Source organism: Salvelinus sp. IW2-2015, linkage group LG13 (assembly GCF_002910315.2).
Source record: "Salvelinus sp. IW2-2015 linkage group LG13, ASM291031v2, whole genome shotgun sequence".
In the NCBI taxonomy this organism is placed as follows: Eukaryota; Metazoa; Chordata; class Actinopteri; order Salmoniformes; family Salmonidae; genus Salvelinus; species Salvelinus sp. IW2-2015.
In genome coordinates, this window is record NC_036853.1 from 11,119,439 (window position 1) to 11,143,183 (window position 23,745).

Below are 23,745 nucleotides of genomic sequence, written 5' to 3' on the forward strand. Positions count from 1 at the left end.
CGTAGCTAGTTACAAAGCAAGGTATCAGAATTTACTATGATCTCGTTTAGAGAACTAAAATCACAATTTTACCATCACAAAAATATTCTCTTTATCCTGGATATTTTCCACACAACGTAAAGTATGTAAACATGATATACACCGTATGAAAACTCTTAGTTAATGTTTCGTTATAACGTCTTCATTTAACTTTTAATTACATCACAAAATAGACATTAATCTTCCACATTCTTGAAAAAAAATATATATATATTTAACTAGGCAAGTTAAGAACTAATTCATATTTACAATGACAGCTTACCCCATGTCACGAATATCACCGAAGGTGGCTCCCCTTCCTGTTCGGGTGGCGCTCGTCGGTCGTCGTCGCCGGTCTACTAGAGCCACCGATCCCTTTTTCCTTTTCGTTTGTTTTTGTCTAATTGGTTTCACCTGTTCCTTGTTGGGTTTTTGGGGTGGGTACTATTTAAGTTCGTTTAGCCCGCTTGTGTTTGTGCGGGCTTGTGGTGCGGGCTTGTGGTGCGGCGCCTGACTCCACACCCATCATTCTCCTGTCGTTACAGAAGCCCGCACCAAGATATATGGAGTCAGCATGAGCAGCGACCACCCCTCTCCCCACGATGGACGAGAGAGTCCTTCATCACACGTCCATCCTCCATCGCATCGGATCAGCGATGGATCAAATGATGGAGAGGATGGACCGTTGGGAGAGGAGTGGTCTCCCTACTACCCCACCTACCCTCCCACCAGCAACTCTACCATCTCCTCCAGCGGAATCCGGTGCCAGCGCTCTGCGTATTACGCCTCCGAGGGAGTACGATGGAGCGGCAGCGGGGTGCCAGGGATTCCTGCTACAACTAGAGCTCTACCTGGCCACCGTTCGGCCGGCTCCCTCGGACGAGGAGAGCATGAGTGTCCTCGTCTCTTGCCCTAGAGTGGGCCAATGCCGTCTGGAACGAGCCCGACCCAGCGAGGGGCCACTATCCGGAGTTCACCCGCCGTTTCCGGGCCGTGTTCGATCACCCTCCGGAGGGCCGAGCGGCGAGTGAGAGGTTGTTCCATCTCTGGCAGGGGACGAGGAGCGCGCAGGACTTCGCGCTGGAATTCCGGACTTTGGCCGCTGGAGCGGGGTGGAACGACAGGGCCCTGTTAGACCATTACAGGTGTAGCCTGAGAGAGGACGTCCGCAGGGAGCTGGCTTGTCGGGTCACTACGCTCAGCCTGGATGAGCTAATAGACATGTCGATCCGGCTAGACCATCTGCTAGCTGCTCGCGGACGTTCTGAAAGGGTCCTGTCAGTTCCACCTCCTGGCCCTCCCGCTCCCATCCCGATGGAGCTAGGGGGGGGCTGCATCTAGGGAGAACGGAGGAGGAGGCTCCTCCTGTACCAGTTGTGGCCGGAGAGGGCACACTTCCGGTCGGTGCTGGAGGAGTCTATCTGGGAGTCGAGAGGGCAGGCAGAACACTCCTCGGTCACCCCAGGTGAGTCAGCACCACACTCTCCCAGGGCTTCCTGTTGGTCACATGTTTTTATTAGTTTTTTTCTTACATTTTTTCCTCTCTCCAGCATAAGGCGCTAGTCGATTCAGGCGCAGCGGGGAACTTTATAGATCGCGGACTCGCCCAGAGGTTGAGGATTCCGTTAGTTAAGGTAGACCCCCCCTTCCCCGTGCACTCCTTAGATAGTCGACCGTTAGGGTCAGGGCTGGTCAGGGAGGCCACGATTCCTCTGGAGATGATTACGCAGGGGAATCATAAGGAGCGGATTAGTCTGTTCCTTATCAATTCACCTGCGTTTCCGGTGGTGCTGGGGATTCCCTGGCTGGCTATTCACAATCCTAAGATTTCATGGAGACAGGGAGCTCTCCAGGGGTGGTCTGATGAGTGTTCAGGCAGGTGTGTAGGAGTTTCCATCAGTGCGACAACGGTGGAGAGTCCAGACCAGGTTTCCACCGTGCGCATTCCCGCTGAGTATGCCGATTTGGCTATCGCCTTCAGTAAGAAGAAGGCAACCCAATTAACACCGCATCGACAGGGGGATTGCGTGATAAACCTCCAGGTAAACGCTGCACTACCCAGGAGTCACGTGTATCCTTTGTCCCAGGAGGAGACGTTGGCTATGGAGACATATGTCACGGAAGCCCTGGGACAGGGGTACATTCGGCCCTCCARGTCACCCGTCTCCTCGAGTTTCTTTTTCGTGAAGAAAAAGGAGGGTGGTTTGCGTCCGTGTATTGATTATCGAGGTCTCAATTCCATCACTGTGGGTTTTAGTTACCCACTACCCCTCATCGCTACAGCGGTGGAATCATTTCACGGAGCGCGGTTCTTCACGAAACTGGACCTCAGGAGCGCGTATAATCTGGTGCGTATTCGGGAGGGAGATGAGTGGAAAACCGCGTTTAGTACCACATCTGGCCATTATGAGTACCTCGTCATGCCGTACGGGTTAAAGAATGCTCCAGCCATCTTTCAATCCTTCGTCGACGAGATTCTCAGAYACCTGCACGGACAGGGTGTGGTGGTGTATATTGACGATATCTTGATCTACTCCGCTACACGCGCCGCGCATGTGTCTCTGGTGCGCAAGGTTCTTGGGTGACTGCTGGAGCATGACCTGTACGTGAAGGCGGAGAAATGTGAGTTTTCCAAARGAGCCGTTTCCTTCCTGGGTTATCGCATTTCCACCTCGGGGGTGGTAATGGAGGGTGACCGCATCAAGGCCGTGCGTAATTGGCCGACTCCGACCACGGTAAAAGAGGTGCAGCGGTTCTTAGGGTTTGCCAATTACTACCGGAGGTTTATCCAGGGTTTTGGTCAGGTAGCGGCACCTATTACCTCACTGCTGAAGGGGGGGGCCGGTGCGTTTGCAGTGGTCAGCAGAGGCGGACGGAGCTTTCCGTCGTTTGAAGGCGCTGTTCACCGACGCGCCAGTGTTGGCGCATCCGGACCCTTCTTTGGCGTTCATAGTAGAGGTGGACGCATCCGAGGCTGGGGTTGGAGCCGTGCTCTCACAGCACTCGGGTACGCCACCGAAGCTCCACCCTTGTGCTTTTTTTCCCCGAAGAAGCTCGGGCCAGCGGAGCGGAATTATGATGTGGGGGACAGGGAGTTGTTGGCTATGGTTAAGGCCCTGAAGGTGTGGAGACACTGGCTTGAGGGGGCTAAGCACCCTTTCCTCATCTGGACTGACCACCGTAACCTGGAGTATATCCGATCAGCTAGGAGACTGAATCCTCGTCAGGCAAGGTGGGCCATGTATTTCACCCGATTTCGTTTCACGATCTCGTATCGACCAGGTTCCCTCAACACTAAGGCCGACGCGCTGTCCCGCCTCTACGACACTGAGGACCGGTCCATCGATCCTACTCCCATCATTCCGGCGGCTAAGCTGGTAGCACCGGTAGTATGGGAGGTGGACGCGGACATCGAGCGGGCGCTAAGGGAGGAACCTGCGCCTCCACAGTGCCCGGAGGGTCGTAGGTACGTGCCGCTCGCTGTTCGTGATCAATTGATTCGGTGGGCTCATAGTCTACCCTCGTCAGGTCACCCGGGTATTTCGAGGACGGTGCGAGGTCTTAGAGGGAAGTACTGGTGGCCTACCTTGGTGAGGGACGTGCGATTCTATGTCTCCTCCTGTTCCGTGTGCGCCCAGAGCAAGGCTCCTAGGCACTTGCCAATAGGGAAGTTACAACCCCTCCCCATTCCACAACGGCCGTGGTCCCATCTATCGGTGGATTTTCTCACTGATCTTCCCCTGTCTCAGGGGAACACGACGATCCTGGTCGTTGTGGATCGGTTCTCGAAGTCCTGCCGTCTTATCCCGTTGCCCGGTCTCCCTACGGCCCTACAGAATGCGGAGGCGCTGTTCACCCATGTCTTCCGGCACTATGGGGTGCCCGATGACATCGTTTGTGATCGGGGTCCCCAGTTTACGTCCCGAGTGTGGAGGGAGTTTATGGAGCGTCTGGGGGTCTCGGTCAGCCTGACCTCGGGGTATCATCCGGAGAGTAATGGGCAGGTGGAGAGAGTGAACCAGGAAGTGGGTAGGTTTCTGCGGTCGTATTGCCAGGACCGGCCAGGGGAGTGGGCAAGATACATCCCCTGGGCWGAAATGGCCCAGAARTCACTAAGCCACTCCTCTACCAACATGTCACCYTTTGAGTGTGTGTTGGGGTACCAGCCGGTTCTGGCACCATGGCATCAGAGCCAGACCGAYGCRCCTGCGGTGGAGGAGTGGGTGCAGCGCTCTAAGGAGACCTGGAGAGCCYTCCAGGAGTCWTTGCGTCAGGCGAGTGGACGGCAGAAGAYGAGCGCTGAKCGTCACCGCAGTGAGGCCCCCGTGTTTGCACCGGGGGACAGGGTCTGGCTCTCGACCCGAAACCTGCCCCTCCGCCTGCCCTGCCGGAAGCTGGGTCCGCAGTGTGTGGGGCCATTTAAAGTCCTGAGGAGAATAAACGAGGTGTGTTATCAATTGTTACTTCCTTCGTATTATCGTATTAACCCCTCGTTTCATGTGTCTCTCCTCAGGCCGGTGGTAGCTGGTCCCATGCAGGAAGGTGAGGTGCCGGAGGTCCCTCCGCCCCCTCTGGACATCGAGGGGTCCCCGGCGTACACGATACGGGCCATTCTGGACTCGAGACACCGGGTGAGGGGCCTGCAGTACCTCGTGGACTGGGAGGGGTACGGGCCGGAGGAGAGGTGCTGGGTCCCGGTGGGGGATATATTGGATCCAGCTATGCTAAAGGAGTTCCATCGCCTCCATCCGGATCGCCCTGCGCCTCGCCCCCGGGTCGTCCCCGAGGCCGGTGTCGGCGCGCTGCACTGAGATCCCTCATTACCAAAATTTCGGAGGATGAAATATTGTCCCTGTGTCCATTGTTTGATGTTGTAGTTTTGGGTTGGTTAACACTTCATGAGGCAAGCAGACATTCCGATCACCCAAACTAGGCCCCAAAGGACTCATCTGCTGCCTAATGGTTTACGATCGACGTGAGGTGTCATAAAACCCCCACATCCATCCCTCTCCCCCTCTACGGGAGAGAGAGAGCTCTGTAGAGCTGATCCACTGTAACCTAATCTCTTGGATCCTCACAGGAGAGTCATGACACCTGGCTGATGACATCACCAGGCCGTAAATTACACCAAAGAAAAATGCAACATGTAAAGTGTTGGTCCCATGTTTTATGAGATTAAATAAAATATCCCAGAAATGTTCCATAAGCACATTTGTTTACATCCCTGTTAGTAAGCGTTTCTCCTTTGCCAAGATAATCCAGTCACCTGACAGGTGTGGCATATCAAGAAGCTGACTAAACAGCATGATCATTACACAGATGCACCTTGTGCTAGTGACAATAAAAGGCCACTAAAATGTGCAGTTGTGTCACAACACAATGCCACAGATGTCTCAAGTTTTGAGGGAGCGTGAAATTGGCATGCTGACCACCAGAGCTGTTGCCAGATAATTAAATGTTCATTTCTCTACCATAAGCCGCCTTCAACGTCGTTTTCAAGAATTTGGCAGTGCGTCCAAATGGCCTCACAACCGCAGACCACATGTAACCACACCAGCCCAGGACCTCCACATCCGGCTTCTTTACCTGTGGGATCCTCCGAGACCAGCCACCCACACAGTTGATGAAACTGTGAGTTTGCGCAACCGAAGAATTTCTGCACAAACCGTCAGAAACCATCTCGGGGAAGCTCATCTGCGTGCTCGTCATCCTCACCAGGATCTTGACCTGACTGCAGTTCAGCATTGTAACTGAGTTCAGTGGGCAAATGCTCACCTTCGATGGCCACTGGCACACTGGAGAAGTGTGCTCTTCACGGATGAATCCCAGTTTTAACTGTACCGGGCAGATGGCAGACAGCGTGTATGGCGTCATGTGGGCGAGTGGTTTGCAGATGTCAACGTTGTGAACAGAGTGCCCCATGGTGGCGGTGGGGTTATAGTATGGACCGGCATTAGCTACAGACAACAAACAGAATAGCATTTTATCAATGGCAATTTGAATGCACAGAGATACCGTGGTGAGATCCTGAGGCCCATTGTCATGCCATTCATCTGCCGCCTTCAACCCCCTTGTCATTGTAAATAAGAATTTCTTCTCAACTGACTTGCCTCGTTAAATCAAGTTAAATAAATAAAATGAAAAATGTTTCAGCATGATAATGCACGGCCTCATGTCGCAAGGATCTGTACACAATTCCTGGAAGCTGTAAATGTCCCAGTTCTTCCATGGCCTGCATACTCAAACATGTCACCCATTGAGCTTGTTAGGGATGCTCTGGATTGACATGTACGACAGCGTGTTCCAGTTCCTGCCACTATCCAGCAACTTCACACAGCCATTGAAGAGGAGCTGGACAACATTCCACAGGCCACAATCAACAGCCTGATCAACTCTATGCGAAGGACATTTCTCACGCTGCATGAGGCAAATGGTGCCCACACCACATACTGACTGGTTTTCTGATACACTACCCTACTTTTTTTTAAGGTATCTGTGACCAACAGATGCCTAGCTGTATTCCCAGTCATGTGAAATCAATAAATTAGGGCCTAATGAATTTATTTCAATTGACTGATTTCCGTATACAAACTGTAACTCAGTAAAGGGTTCCAAAACTTCTGCCAACAACAGCTAGTTTTCCCCTCCCCGCTCAAACCACTCTCAGACAGCCCTAGAAAAATTCTTGCTTGAGAAATTGCTCTTTGCTAAGAAGCTATTTTTGTTTATTTTTAACAATTTGAATTGAAAACAATCAATGTCCGGTACTTAAGTGTTACCCAGAAATGATTTGATATTGAGATTTAAAAAAGGCTGCATTGGACCTTTAATCTCTCTGAGCTTGTCCCAGATCTGTAACTAATATTTTAGTCCACTTCTGTGTCTTGTTGGCACTTAGTCAAACCCTGCTGCTGTACTGAAAGGTTTAAGGCACAATGCATTGATTTCTCAGCATTGTGATTGACTAGACTACTGTATGACGTTCTGTTGTGTTAACCTGTCCAGGTTGTGGCTTGATTTAGCCTTGCAAACACACATAACACCTGAACAGCTACCTTGATATCCACCCTTTTATAATATGATCATTAACCTGTGAGAGTGACAGATTATTTCAGTCCCATTGAAGGCTGCTCTCTTATAACAGGTCAGTTATGTTTTTATAATACTTCCACATATACGGAATTTATGATTAATTGTGAAAGATAACGAGCAACAATTAAGCTTAAAGGGTAGGAACCTTGAGTTTTACTCACCAATGTAATAAAACAGTGTGGTCAAAGACTTTTAGTAAGTAACTTAGTTGAAGTCACGATCTGGTTACCTATAAGTCTGGACATCTGGAATCTATCCATTTAAGATTTCCCTGACTCTCCCTCTGCCCGGCGAAGTGCCCGCCTCCCCCTTGCTTTGGTAGCCAACTCAGCATGCACGCTTTTAAAAGTTTTACAATCGGATGGGCACCAGCAATCAATATCTCTTTGCTTTTAATCTGCAGTTATGTTTTGGTTGTGTTGTGTTAGTTGTGTTCTAGCTCATCTCCAGTAGTTGGGCTCTAGCTTGCTGACCATAACTGTGGTAGTTGACTAGGCTACTAGCTAGTTGGCTAAATAGTTAATGTTAGTTGGCTGCTGGCTAAGATGGCTATATGCAGTTAATATTCTTTCATAACTGGTTAGATGGCATTATGTAGTTCTAAAACTTTGGTTTACTTTAATGTATCTGTAAGCTAAGGGTTGATAGCAACTGGCTAACTCATGCACTGCTAATGTAACGTTGGCAGGCTGGTAAGGCTAATGTTAGCAGGCTAGTTGGCTAGCAACCTTGCAGGTTGATTTGTAAAAATACATTTATTACATATTTGCTTGTAAGTTGGTTGAAAATGTAATTGAAACTAGTAGTCATCAGCGCAAACAATTTGAAGTTATACATTTAAAAGTTATTTCTGTTGGAGTTTACATTATAGGGTATAGGCTGGCTTGCCGGGTCCTACATATCACACCATACCCCAGAAAAACCCTTTTCCGACAAGACTTTCAGATCTGTTTTATGTTATAACTCGAAAAATAGAAAAAGTGAGGTGTAACTTTGCATTGGGCCTTTTGATGTGTATACTAATGTAAATCCATATGTTACATGTTGTTACGTTTATGCTACCTACACTGTAAAGCTCGAGGGGAAATAAATAAATATAGCATACTGTGTATAATGTTGTGCCATTGATTCCATGTCTTGAGAGTATCTCAAAGAAAATGAGGCCGTTTTAGAAAACCGTCGTCTAACGTTCCTCCTCCTGTGTGGTTGACAAAGGGAAACCCAACTGAGGCAAACAATGTTGTGTCTGTATCTTCCAAATATTTCATGTAGGCCTGGGCCATGCTCCATACATGTACCTCAAAGCATGTTTGAACACAATGACACACAGGTACAGTCATGAACAGTGGTGGAACATCAATGCTGTATGTAATAACATGATAACAGCTGAACAGATTATAATACAGCGAGGAGAAATGTGGAAATGTGAGCTGGGTGAATCACACCACTGAAATAGTTCTGTGCTTGAACACAGGCCAGAGAGTGTTTTATATTAAATAAATTAGAAACATCACAACCTTTCATTGCACATGAAAGGGATCACCTTAGCAGGTCCGGGGGTTAAGAACACTATTATTAACTATTATTAAGTGTACCCATTCACCCATCAAACTACACTTATTTATTCTGACTAACACATGGGAGTGTTTAAATTGCCTGACGACTCAAACTGAATTATTCCACTGCTCTATGATGGCTACATACTTCTGTCGAAGACTGCCATCATTGAAGTTGTTTGTGGTGATCTCAAAATTAGGGGTGTTGTACAAAACAAAGTCATCAGCATTTGGATAATTTCTAACCAATCAGAGTATCAAAGCCAATGACACATTTTCTAAAACGCTGCTTTACCTACGTGTGTTCTGGCTCAAACCATCGGTTTCTGGGACCAATCAGAACAGTTAGAACATGTTTGCGTTCTAGAAATCGTCAAGGAGGTACTCCGATCCAGACTCGTTGCGGAGTAAAACTAATATCTGTGGGCTTGGCGTTTTGCAGGAACAAGTAGTTTGGGTAGCCAGGCAAGTGTTTTAAGAACAGTTATGAACCAAATGAGCATAGGCATCAACACCACTCTAGAGGTGTCGAGCTCTCACTGCTGGCTAAATGAATGGTAAAGAATATAGGAGCTAAATAGACTAGTATGAGCATCCAGGGTATCACTGATTAAGGATACTGGAGTTGAATTAAACCTTTTAAGGATCTCAAAAGATCGTTGTCCCAACCACGGGACAGTTGAGCTAATGTAGGCTAATGTGATTAGCATGAGGTTGTAAGTAACAAGAACATTTCCCAAGACATAGACATTTCTGATATTGTCAGAAAGCTTACATTCTTGTTAATCTAACTGCACTGTCCAATTTACAGTAGCTATTACAGTGAAAGAATACCATGCTATTGTTTGAGAGAGTGCACAGTTATGAACTTAAAAAGTTATTAATAAACCAATTAGGCACATTTTGGCAGTCTTGATACAAACATTTCAACAGAAAAGCAATGGTTCATGGGATCAGTCTAAAACTTTGCACATACACTGCTGCAATCTATTGACCAAAATCTAAATTGCACATGGGCTGGAATAATTCATTATGGCCTTTCTCTTGCATTTCAAATATGATGGTACAAAAAAGAAAACTAGTTTTTTTCTTTGTATTATCTTTTACCAGATCTAATGTGTTATATTTTCCTACATTAATTTCACATTTCCACAAACTCCAAAGTGTTTCCTTTCAAATGGTATCAAGAATATGCATATCCTTGCTTCCGGTTCTGAGCTACAGGCAGTTAGATTTGGGTGTGTCATTTAAGGCGAAAATTTAAAGAAGGGGCGGATCCTTAAGAGGTTTTAACCTAACTGCTAAAAGTTTCAGAGGCACATAGTATAAGCAGGGACATGAATTTGTCCTGACCAAGTAACCTGGGAAGGAAAAACTCATGGCCCTACTTATGGCTTCCTGCACAAGATAAGGGGCCAGGAATTCTCCTGGCCCTAGGGAAAAGGAACAGCGGCCACATAATAGAAATATAACGTTTGTCTTTAACATGAAAAATATAGTCCACAGTGATTTGTGTGCCAGGAAAGTTCTTCCACAGCTATAACGGTACAATATTAAGTGAGCTGCTTAATTAAACTCCAAAGTGTTTCCTTTCAAATGGTATCAAGAATATGCATATCCTTGCTTCCGGTTCTGAGCTACAGGCAGTTAGATTTGGGTGTGTCATTTAAGGCGAAAATTTAAAGAAGGGGCGGATCCTTAAGAGGTTTTAACCTAACTGCTAAAAGTTTCAGAGGCACATAGTATAAGCAGGGACATGAATTTGTCCTGACCAAGTAACCTGGGAAGGAAAAACTCATGGCCCTACTTATGGCTTCCTGCACAAGATAAGGGGCCAGGAATTCTCCTGGCCCTAGGGAAAAGGAACAGCGGCCACATAATAGAAATATAACGTTTGTCTTTAACATGAAAAATATAGTCCACAGTGATTTGTGTGCCAGGAAAGTTCTTCCACAGCTATAACGGTACAATATTAAGTGAGCTGCTTAAGACGTGGAGGTGTTATAGAGGGGAAGGCCTGAATACTAGGCCATTATGAGGAAGGATGTCCATTAAGGAAGATGATGCAACACATTAGAAGGGCTTTACCTCACTGACATTTCAGGGGCTATCAGACTAATAGGGGAAGTGCGTGGCCTAGGTGTTGTTATGGAAAGCAAATAGAATAGCTGCCATTTTGTATTGTCCTTATAGAAATCTTAAGACTAATACAAGCTTAGTCTTGGCCCATTACATTTAAATCATTGTATCCAACATTTTGGGATCCAATTACTTGGTGTTACAAAGCAGAGATTACAAAACTGTTCCTTGACCCCAGGGCTACCGCTAAATGTAGATTCCATCCCTCGCTATACAATGGAGAAAAATCCCATTCATCCATTCACCTCAAAGTTATTCTAAAGCTGTTTCTTACCTCTGACAGGAAGGTCTGTGCTGATTTCTGTGCACCGACGTGCAGTAAATACTCATACACATATAAAGCTAACCTGTAAAACAAAGAGAAAAAGGGTCAGCATTAAGGCTCCATCTCACACCTCCTCCATTCCTCCTTCCCCTCCTCCTCACTCTGGAGAATCTCTCACCCGCCCTCCCTCCTGGGGTAGCAGGCAGCCTAACCCACTGGTGCTCAGGTGAAAAATGTGGCTATACTGGATCTCTCCTTACAGGCCAGTGTAATTAAGCAGGAGGAGGAAGGCTTTGTCACAATCAAAAACACAATCGTATTTGAGTTCAGACCTGTAGTATGTACACCAGGGATCATCAACAAGATTCAGTCACAGCCAATTTTTTTCTTGAGCGGATGGTCGGGGGGCCGGAACATAATTACAAATAATTTATAGACTGCAAATTGACCACAAGAAGCCCAAACAGATACTGTATACGTTTCTTTTTCTTTTTTTGTACTTTTACCCCTTTTTCGTGATATCAAATTGGTAGTTACAGTCTTGTCCCATCGCTGCAACTCCCGGACGGACTCGGGAGAGGCGAAGGTCGAGAGCCATGAGTCCTCCGAAACACGACCCTGCCAAGCCGCACTGCTTCTTGACACACTGTACGCTTAACCCGGAAGCCAGCCGCACCAATGTGTTGGAGGGAACACCATCCAGCTGGCAACCGAAGTCAGCTTGCAGGCGCCCCGGGCCCACCATAAGGAGCCGCTAGAGCACGATGAAAGAAGGAAATCCCGGCCGGTCCAAACCCTCCCCTAAACTGGACGATGCTGGGCCAATTGTGCGCCACCTCATGGGTCTCCCGGTCAGGGCCGTCTGTGAAAGCCTATGATCAAACCCGGGTCTGTAATGATGCCTTAAGCACTGCGATGCAGTACCTTAGACCGCTGTGCCACTCGGGAGGCCATGATACTGTATAATATTTGACTGAAACATAATTTCAAACCTTGCTTACATTTGTATATGATCAAGTGTCTCTCTATTATGTGTGGAAATACTTGGGGAACAGATTTCCCAAATTAAAATCCATTAGAGCTGATTTCTTGGTGTTTTTACAGTTTATGTCCAAAAATGAAAATTCAACAAAAAACAAAAACATTTTGCTCAGAAAACTTGTGTGCCCAAATAAAACCACCTGCAGGCCAAATTCAGCCCGCATGCCGCCAGTTAGGGAACCCTGATGCACACAGTATTGACATGTACAGTAAGAACCAGAGACTGTTTCACTATGAGGATAGGCAGAAAAACATTGCTGACTCTAAGGAGCAGCCATTGGGAACCTCTAGAATATTCTTTTTTAAACCTTTGTGGCATGATGCCACAACTCTGTGGTTTAAGGAGCTCCTCCTTTAACATGAAGGCTGATGAAAACAAGAGGCAAGCAGAGACAGCCAAGTAAGGCTCGGAGCCACACTATCTGACAAGCCACACTGCCGCATGCATTTTTGGTATCCATTACGACTGTCATTTAGCCGCCTGTGCTGGCAATTACTGTGCTCCCAATGCTCCTGGACTAATGTTGAACCCACACTCTTCTAGGGGGGGAAAATATCCCCTGTTCTCCCCAGCTAGACTGAACAGAGGGACAACAAGGCAGCTCAGTAACAGTGTGGTTTTAGAGAGGACAGGGACCCCTGTCAGTCTGGTCACATCAGGTTACGTCCACTGTGGCAGCAGAGCCTCAGAAAAACTTGGGCTGATAATATTGAATTGTGTTGAACCAAGCACAAGGGACATAATTGTCTCGAAGTAATCATTCCTTCGATATGCCTGCTTTTCATGTGGGAGACTTCTCTTCCACCGTCTGCCAAAAACCAGTTCTGACTAACGTTAGACATTAGTTAATGGGGGCCCTATCTTCTTAAAGCTGCAATATGTCACCTTTTGGGGTACCTGACCAAATTCATCTGTCATTCTCATTGAAAGCAAGTGTAAGAAGTGGTAGGAAGTGGTAGATATGTTCTATGTGCGCTATTTCTATGCTTCCCGTTCTTACGTTTTGTTTTTGTGTCAGCTTCAAACAGCTGAAAATACAATATTTGTTGTTATTAAAAATATATTTCATAGCGGTTTAGATGGTACAATGATTCTCTTCATTGCTTGTTTTGTCACAAACTGAAATTAGGTGACCTATTAGAATTTTGGCAAAAGGAAATGGCGGGGCGATTTCTGCATGCTGCAACTTTATTTCTCATTGTTACATCAGCCATTCATTACACCTTTAATTTTAGTAATCTACTGTAAACAAAAGGTTCTGGAAGCAATGAACGCAATTATGTCTTGAGCGTTTTATCTGCTCGGTCTCTGTTTTATGGTTGTGTATTTTTTTACGGTGGAGTGACTGCTTAGAGGAGCGACATCTTAGAGGGTAGGTCAAGGGTGATGGTCGCCGAACAATGGATTATAGGTAATGGCATGATATACAAATGAATGACGCGATGGAGCAAATTGCTGGCTGGAATATTTTCATACTTATCTGATCTTAGAAGCGACTGTCTCACGACACTACTGTTCCTGGTAAAACAAAGTGTTTGGTGCTGTTTAGTAATCAGGTCTCACCTTCAATTCAAACCAGCCAGCGAGAACTGAGCACCGGGAGTGTGCTCTGAAATAGCTTAATGCAACCAGTCAAAAATTAGGCGCTCCTTTAACCAGGAAGTACCTATGCTCTCCCTCTCCCTCCCTCTCAGCCTCTCAGTGCGGCTGTTTAAACTCTTCTGTTTTCTGGTAAAGACTGGAGGCAGTTGGTGTAAAATGTAAGAAGACTACCTCTTGGCTGTGTGTAATATCCAGCGGCATGCGTCGGCTTATATAAGCTGGTCCACGCTGAACTGGATCGAACAGAGATTCCCATGAGTTGATTAAATTTTCATGGCTAGACTGGTGTGATCTGGGGTTCTATGCCCTGGTGATGGGCACCTGCCCCGTCTCTAATGCATTATTTAAAAACACTCATTCAATCCTGGCTTCGGGGGACACCTTTTGTTGCACTGTCAGAAGCACTGAGTGTAACTCCGCCAAGGGAAGAGGGTTGTGGAGACTCTTCCTGTGCAGGTAGATGAATCAGTGGAGAGGGAAAGAGAGAGCGAGGAAACTCTAGGCGTTAAGACTACTGTGTGATGACAAAAGGGCTAACGACCGTAGTGGAAACCACAGGGCCAGACATGACAGGAGACAGAGCCACAACACCAAACACAAGGCATATGTTCATACAAAAGCCTTCTCTGAAACTAGAAACAGCTAGTGCACACACCATGTCCTCTGACCTCCCAATGGGAACATCTCCATAATAATATATTTACAACCCCCGAGTGACAAGCGTGTTGCTCATTCTTCTCCTGTCTGTCATAGTGTTGTCTCAGGTGCCTCGAAAAGAATCTCAACATCCTAGTTGATTGCTCAGCTGGTCTCATCCACCCCTTTACCCCTCTCACCTAATGCTCTCTGCCCTGCCGTGACACTCCAGGTAAAGAGGTCAGAGGCCACTGAAACCCCATCATCATGGATAATGTTCATACAAATGACATGCTGCGGAAAGATGAGGAAATCAGAGGCCAGCTGACTTCTCTCAGTCAGAGAATGACTATTGAGTAGGTGGTTGAGTTTGATCCCCTCTGTAGTGCCTAAGGGCTCAGACACACCAGTAGCGTTCGCTGGCCGAGAGTACTTAGCACCTCTGAACGCAATTTCCAATGTGAACCGATTTTACATTTAGAAAAGTGGGTGGTCCCTAAAAACACAGCGTGGTGAACGATCGGCAGACGAACAAGAGATCCAAATTCGGTGCGATGTGTGCTAGCCTTAACATTAGAGGTAGGGCCAGGGAGGCAGACAGCAGCCCCCAGCAAGCTCGGAGCTTTGCACTATGTCCACACTTCAAGGGGAGATCTCCCACCTCAACCCAGGAACACAACTGTCCTGACATCTCGCCCCAGGCTCCCAGACTACGCTCCCACTAGACATGAAGGCACCTCCGCCAAGTTTAGCCAGCTAAAGCGCAGTCTGTTAGCAAATTAACTTTCCGGTCTTGATTTCAATAATTCAGCAGTGAAAGCATGGCCTTGATTAGATAAGGTACGCAGGAGAAGTGATGGAGAAGGGAGTCGAAGTAAATGCAAGATATTAATTTCACAAAAGCCTACAGTAAATAAGAGTGTGTTGGCAAATGTGGACACAGTTGACAGGAATGGCGCCGTTTTACGGGCTCCAAACCAATTGTGCTATTTTGTTAGTTTTTTCGCATTGTTTGTAACTTATTTTGCACATAAAGTTGCCGCTAACGTATCTTATGACCGCTTATGAGCGATTACTCGCCTAACAAAACTAACCCCTATCTGCGATATCTACTGCAGCCCTCATCCTCCACATACAACACCCGTTCTGCAAGTCAAATTCTGTTAAAGGTCCCCAAAGCACACACATCCCTGGGTCGTTGGTCTTTTCAGTTCGCTGCAGCCAGCGACTGGAACGAGCTGCAACAAACACTCAAACTGGACAGTTTTATTGAAATCTCTTCATTCAAAGACTCAATCATGGACACTCTTACTGACAGCTGTGGCTGCTTTGCGTGATGTATTGTTGTCTCTACCTTCTTGCCCTTTGTGCTGTTGTCTGTGCCCAATAATGTTTGTACCATGTTTTGTGCTGCTACCATGTTGTGTTGCTACCATGTTGTTGTCATGTTGTGTTGCTACCATGCTGTGTTGTCATGTGCTGCTGCCTTGCTATGTTGTTGTCTTAGGTCTCTCTTTATGTAGTGTTGTGTTGTCTCTCTTGTCGTGATGTGTGTTTTGTCCTATTGTAACGGCTGTCGTCCTCCTCATCTGAGGAGGAGAAGTTTGAAGGATCGGCAGACCAATGCTCCTGACTGGCGGGCGGCTCTGGCAGCTCCTGACTGGCAGGCGGCTCTGGCAGCTCCTGACTGGCGGGCGGCTCTGGCAGCTCCTGACTGGCGGGCGGCTCTAGCGGCTCCTGACTGATGGCTCTAGCGGCTCAGGACAGACGGGCGGCTCTGACGGCTCAGGACAGACGGGCGGCTCTGACGGCTCAGGACAGACGGGCAGCTCTGACGGCTCAGGACAGACGGGCAGCTCAGGCGGCGCTGGACAGATGGGCGGCTCAGGCCTGCCGAGGCGCACTGTAGGCCTAGTGCGTGGTGCCGGAACAGGTGGTACCGGGCAGGGAACACGCACCTCAGGGCGAGTGCGGGGAGCAGGAACAGGGCGTACAGGGCTCTGGAGACGCACAGGAAGCCTGGTGCGTGGTGTTGGCACTGGTGGTACTGGGCTGGAGACACGCAACTCAGGGCGAGTGCGGGGTGCTGAAACTGGAGCCCTGGTACGTGCTGCCGGCACCGGAGGGCTGGTGCGAGGAGGTGGCACTGGATAGACCGGACCGTGAAGGCGCACAGGAGGTCTCGAGCACCGAGCCTGCCCAACCTTACCTGGTTGAATGCTCCCCGTAGCCAGGCCAGTGCGGCGAGGTGGAATAGCCCGCACTGGGCTGTGCTGGCGAACTGGGGACACCATGCTTAAGGCTGGTGCCATGTACACCGGCCCGAGGAGACGCACTGGAGACCAGATGCGCTGAGCCGGCTTCGTGGCACCTGGCTCGATGCCCACTCTAGCCCGGCCAATACGAGGAGCTGGAATGTACCGCACCGGGCTATGCACACGCACCGGGGACACCATGCGCTCCACCGCATAACACGGTGCCTGCCCGGTACGACGCCCTCTCTCTCCACGGTAAGCACGGGAAGTTGGCACAGGTCTCCTACCTGAACTCACCACACTCCCCGTGTGCCTCACCCCCCCCCCCCAATAACCTTTTGGGGCTGCCTCTCGGGCTTCCAGCCGCGCTGCCGAGCTAGCTCCTCATATTGCCGCCTCTCGGCTTTCGCTGCCTCCAGCTCTGCCTTGGGGCGACGATATTCACCCGGCTGTTCCCATGGTCCCTTGCCGTCTAATATTTCCTCCCAAGTCCATTTCTCCAGGTATTGCTGCCGCTCCTGTTGCTGCTGCCTGTTACCACGCTGCTTGGTCCGTTTTTGGTGGGTGTTTCTGTAACTGCTGTCGTCCTCCTCATCTGAGGAGGAGAAGTTTGAAGGATCGGCAGACCAATGTGCAGCGTGGTAAGTGTCCATAACGTTTATTTTAAAACCTAAACTGAACACTATGAAATACAAAACAATAAATGTGAACATGAACGAAACCGAAACAGTACCGTGTGGCAACAAACACTCACACGGAAACAAACACCCACGAAACACAGGTGGAAAAAGGCTACCTAAATATGGTTCTCAATCAGGGACAACAATAAACAGCTGCCTCTGATTGAGAACCATATCAGGCCAAACACAGAAATAGAAAATCATAGAACCACAAACATAGACTGCCCACCCCAACTCACGCCCTGACCATACTAAATAAAGACAAAACAAAGGAAATAAAGGTCAGAACGTGACACCTATATTTATATTTTTTTTATCCAAGCCCCCGTCCCCACAGGATGCCTTTGAGTAGGCCGTTATTGTAAGTAAGAATTTTTTCTTAATTAACTTCACTAGGATAGAGGGCAGCATTCGGAATTTTGGATGAAAAGCGTGCCCAAATTAAACTGCCTGCTACTCAGGCCCAGAAGATAGGATATGCATACAATAGTAGATTTGCATAGAAAACACTCTAAAGTTTCCAAAACTGTTCAAATAATGTCTGTGAGTATAACAGAACTGATATGGTAGATGAAAACCCGAGGAAAATCCAACAAGGAAGTACCATTATTTTGAAAGGCTGTTTTTCCATTGAAAGCCTATCCACCATACAAAGACTTAGGACCCAGTTCACGAGCTCTGTGGCTTCCTCTACATGTGGCCAGTCTTTAGGCATTGTTTCAGGCTTTTACTCTGAAAAATGAGGGAGATACAGCACTTTCAATCAGTGGCCAGTGGAAATTTCCATTCATCAGCCATGCGCCTGATCGGGAACGTGCCTTTCTTGTTTCTCCTTTCCTATTGACGAAGCTTTTGTCCAGTTGAAATATTATTGATTATTTAGGACAAAAACAACCGGAAGATTGATTTTAAACATCGTTTGTCATGTTTCTACTCATTTTTATTGTACTTTTTAAAAACCTTTCGTCTGGACTTAGTGCACGCGCCTTAAGCATTCGGATTACTGGACAAAACGCGCGAACAAAAAGGAGGTTTTTGGACATTATCGAACAAAACAAACATTTATTGTCTAACATGGAGACCTGGGAGTGCCACCAGATGAAGATCAAAGATAAGTGATTAATTTTAATGCTATTTCTGACTTTTGTGACACTCTCCTTGGCTGGAAATGGCTGTATGGGTTTCCGTGGCTAGGTGCTGACCTAACATAATCGCAAAGTGTGCTTTCTCCGTAAAGTCTTTTTGAAATCTGACACAGCGGTTGCATTAAGGAGAAGTTTATCTTTATTCGTATGTTTAACACTTGTATCGTTTATCAATGTTTATTATGAGTATTTCTGTAATTTGATGTGGCTCTCTGCACTTTCACCGGATGTTTGTTTGAGACAATGCATTTCTGACCATAACGCGCCAATGTAAACTGAGATTTCTGGATATAAATATGAACTTTATCGAACAAAACATACATGCATTGTGTAACATGAAGTCCTATGAGTGCCATCTAATGAAGATCATCAAAGGTTAGTGATTCATTTTATCTCTATTTCTGCTTTTTGTGACTCCTCTCTTTGGCTGGAAAAATGGCTGTATGGTTTTCTGTGACTAGGTTCTGACCTAACATAATCGCATGGTGTGCTTTTGCAGTAAAGCCTTTTTGAAATCGGACACTGTGGTTGGATTTACAAGAAGTTTATCTTTAATACTTGTACTGTATATTTGAGGAATTTTAATTATGGGATTTCTGTTGTTTTGAATGTGGCGCCCTGCAATTTCACTGGCTGTTGTCGAGGTGGGATGCTACCGTCTCACTTGTACCAGAAAGGTTAACTGACTTGCCTAGTTAAATAAAGGTTAAATAAATAAAATTAAAAACTTTAAGATTTTTTCTTTAATGAGTCCGACGCAAAGTATATACTGCTCTCCGGAGACCAGGCCCAAATCCAAGTAATTTGCGTGACAAAAAGGCGGAGATACAGAGAGAGAAGATCGGGGTGCCTTGTTAAGATTCATATTCGAGTGAGTAAATCACAATTACCATCAGTTCTACTGGCCAACGTGGAATCACTGGAAAAAAAACTTGATGATCTACGGTCAAGACTATCCTACCAACGGGAGATTAAAAACTGTATTATCTTATGCTTCACGGAGTCGTGGCTGAACAACGACACGGAATATATAGAGCTGGCTGGGATTTCAGTGTATTGGCAGGACAGAGCAGCTACATCTGGTAAGACGATGGGCGGGGTGTGTTCCTACTTGTCAATAACAGCTGGTGTGCGATGTCTAATATTAAAGAAGTCTCTAGGAATTGCTCGCTTGAGGTAGAGTACCTCATGATAAGTTGTAGACCACACTATCTACCAAGAGAGTTCTCATCTATATTATTCGTAGCAGTCTATTTACCACCACAAACCGATGCTGGCACTAAGACTGCACTCAATGAGCTGTATAAGGCCATAAGCTAACAAGAAAATGCTCATTCAGAAGCGGCGCTCCAAGTGGCCAGCGACTTTAATACAGGCAAACTTAAATCCATTTTACCTAATTTCTACCAGCATGTCACAGGTACAACTAGAGGGAAAAAAAGATGAATAACTCCACACACAGAGACGCATACAAAGCTCTCCCACACCCTCCATTTGGCAAATCTGACCATAATTCTATCCTCTTGATTCTTGCTTACAAGCAAAAACTAAAGCAGGAAGTACCAGTGACTCGCTCAATACGGAAGTGGTCAGTAGACGCGGAAGCTACAGGACTGTTTTGCTAGCACAGACTGGAATATGTTCCATGATTCATCCAATGGCATTGAGGAGTATACCATCTCAGTCAACGGCTTCATCAATAAGTGCATTGACGACATCGTCCCGACAGTGACAGTACATATATATATCCCAACTAGAAGCCTTGGATTACCGGCAACAACTGCGTCGAGCTAAAGGCTAGAGTTGCCGCTTTCAAGGAGCGGGACACTAATCCAGACGCTTATAAGAAATCCCGCTATGCCCTCAGATGAACCATCAAACAGGCAAAGCTTCAATACAGGACTAAGATTGATTCCTACTACACCGGCTCAGATGCTTGTCGGAAGTGGCAGGGCTTGCAAACTATTATGGACAAAGGGAAACCCAGCCGCCAGCTGCCCACTGACGCAAGCCTACCAGATGAGCTAAATGTCTTTTATGCTCGCTTCGAGGCAAGCAACACTAAAGCATGCATGACAGCACCAGCTGTTCCAGACAACTGTGTGATCACACTCTCCGTAGCCGATGATAGCAGGACCTTAAAAACAGGTCAACATTCACAAGGCCACTAGGCCAGACAGACAGATTACCAGGGCGTGTACTTAGCACATGCGCGGATCAACTGGCAAGTTTCTTCACTGACATTTTCAACCTCTCCCTGAACGAGTCTGTAATACCCACATTTCAAGCAGACCACCATAGTCCCTGTGCCCAACAAAGCGAAGATATCCCGAAAACCCTAAACCCACTCCAATTTGCATACCGCCCCAACAGATCCAGAGATGACGCAATCTCAATCGCACTCCACACTGCCCTTTCCCACCTGGACAAAAGGAACACCTATGTGAGAAAGCTGTTCATTGACTACAGCTCAGCGTTCAACGCCATAGTGTTCAACACCAAAGCTCATCACTAAGCTAAGGGCCCTGGGACTAAACACCTCCCTCTGCAACAAGATCCTGGACTTCCTGACGGGCCACCCCCAGGTGGTAAGCAACAACACATCTGCCACGCTGATCCTCAACACCGGGGCCCCTCAGGGGCGCGTGCTTAGTCCCCCCCTGTACTCCCTGTTCACCCACAACTGCGTGGCCAAGCACAACTCCAACACCATCATTAGGTTTGCTGACAACACAACAGTGGTAGGCCTGATCACCGACAATGATGAGACAGCCTATAGGGAGGTCAGAGGCCAGGACAACAACCTCTCCCTCAATGTGAGCAAGACAAAGGAAATGATCGTGGACTACAGGAAAAGGAAGGCCAAACTGGCACCCATTAACATCAACAAAGCTGTAGTGGAGTGGGTCGAGAGTTTCAAGTAGAGGTCGACCGATTAATCAGAATGGTCGATTTCAAGTTTTCATAACAATCGGTAATCAGTATTTTTGGACACCGATTTGCCCCCTTTTTAAGTATATATTTTTTTACAGCTTTATTTAACTAGGCAAGTCAGTTAAGAACACATTCTTATTTTCAATGACGGGTTAACTGCCTTGTTCAGGGGCAGAACGTCAGATTTTTACCTTGTCAGCTCGGGGATTCGTTTTTGCAACCTTCCGGTTACTAGTCCAACACTCTAACCACATGCCTTACATTGCACTCCACGAGGAGCCTGCGTGGCGGGCTGACTACATGTTATGCGAGGGCAGCAAGAAGCCAAGGTATGTTGCTAGCTAGGCGGAGCCAAGGTATGTTGCTAGCTAGCATTAACCTTATCTTATAAAAAACAATCAATCTTAACATAATCACTAGTTAACTACACATGGTTGATGATATTACTAGTTTATCTAGCGTGTCCTGCGTTGCATATAATCGATGCGGTACCTGTTAATTTCTCATTGAATCACAGCCTACTTCGACAAACTGGTGATGATTTAACAAGCGCATTTGCGAAAAAAGCACTGTCGTTGCACCAATGTACCTAACCATAAACATCAACGCCTTTCTTTAAAATCAATACACAAGTATATCTTTTTAAACCTGCATATTTAGTTAATATTGCCTGCTAACATGAATTTCTTATAACTAGGGAAATTGTGTCATTTCTCTTGCGTTCCGTTTAAGCAGTCAGGGTAAATGCAGCAGTTTGGGCTGCCTGGCTCATTGCGAACTGTGTGAAGTCCATTTATTCCTAACAAAGAACTTAATTAATTTGCCAGAATTGTACATAATTATGACATAACATTGAAGGTTGTACAATGTAACAGCAATATTTAGACTTAGGGATGCCATCTGTTAGATGAAATACGGAACGGTTCCGTATTTCACTGAAAGATTAAATGTTTGTTTTCGAAATGATAGTTTCCGGATTCGACCATTTTAATGACCAAAGGCTCGTATTTCTGTGTGTTATTATGGTATAATTAAGTCTATGATTTGATAGAGCAGTCTGACTGAGCGATGGTAGGCACCAGCAGGCTCGTAAGCATTCATTCAAACAGCACTTTCATGCATTTGCCAGCAGCTCTTCGCAATGCTTCAAGCATTGAGATGTTTATGTTGGCGCCCCCCCTTGGTTTGTGCTGTGGTGGAGACCTTTGTGGGCTATACTCGGCCTTGTCTCAGGATTGTAAGTTGGTGGTTGAGGATTTCCCTCTAGTGGTGCGGGGGCTGTGCTTTGGCAAAGTGGGTGGGGTTATATCCTTCCTGTTTGGCCCTGTCCGGGGGTTTCTTCGGATGGGGCCACAGTGTCTCCTGACCGCTCCTGTCTCAGCCTCCAGTATTTATGCTGCAGTAGTTTATGTGTCGGGGGGCTAGGGTCAGTTGGTTACCTGGAGTACTTCTCCTGTCTTATCCAGTGTCCTGTGTGAATTTAAGTATGCTCTCTCTAATTCTCTCGTTCTCTTTTTCTCTCTGAGAACCTGAGCCCTAGGACCATACGTCAGGACTACCGGGCATGATGACACCTTGCTGTCCCCAGTCCGCCTGGCCTTGCTGCTATTCCAGTTTCAACTGTTCTGCCTGCGGTTACGGAACCCCTACCTGTCCCAGACCTGCTGTTTTCAACTCTTAATGATCGGCTATGAAAAGCCAACTGAGATTTATTCCTGATTATTATTTGACCATGCTTGTCATTTATGAACATTTTGAAAATCTTGGCTCTCTCTAATTTTCTCCTTCTCTCTTTCTTTCTCTCGGAGGACCTGGGCCCTAGGACCATGCGTCGGGACTGCCGCCCGTGGTGACTCCTTGCTGTCCCCAGTCCGCCTGGCCTTGCTGCTATTCCAGTTTCAGCTGTTCTGCCTGCGGTTATGGAACCGCCACCTGTCCCAGACCTGTTGTTTTTCAACTCTTGATGATCGGCTATGAAAAGCCAACTGAAAATTATTCATGATTATTATTTGACCATGCTTGTCACTTATGAACATTTTTGAACATCTTGGCATAGTTCTGTTATAATCTCCACCCGGCACAGCCAGAAGAGGACTGGCCACCCCTCATAGCCTGGTTCCTCTCTAGGTTTCTTCCTAGGTTTTGGCCTTTCTAGGGAGTTTTTCCTAGCCACCGTGCTTCTACACCTGCATTACTAGCTGTTTGGGGTTTTAGGCTGGGTGTCTGTACAGCACTTCGAGATATTAGCTGATGTACGAAGGGCTATATAAAATAAAATTGATTGATTGATTGATTGATTTATGACTTCAAGCCTATCAACTCTCGAGATTAGGCTGGTGTAACCGATGTGAAATGGCTAGCTAGTTAGCGGGGTGCGCGCT

General features: G+C 46.9%; 1 protein-coding gene across 2 annotated transcripts in view; it reads right to left on the minus strand.

The window, feature by feature from the left end:
* The window catches only part of LOC111972109 (single-stranded DNA-binding protein 3), a 148,443-nt gene that overhangs the window by 114,226 nt on the left and 10,472 nt on the right, over window positions 1–23,745 (minus strand). For both annotated transcript variants that reach the window (XM_023998969.2, XM_023998970.2), the window contains exon 2: window positions 11,080–11,152. In XM_023998969.2, coding sequence (XP_023854737.1) covers window positions 11,080–11,152 — 73 coding nt within the window. The remainder of the gene's footprint in view (window positions 1–11,079; window positions 11,153–23,745) is intronic.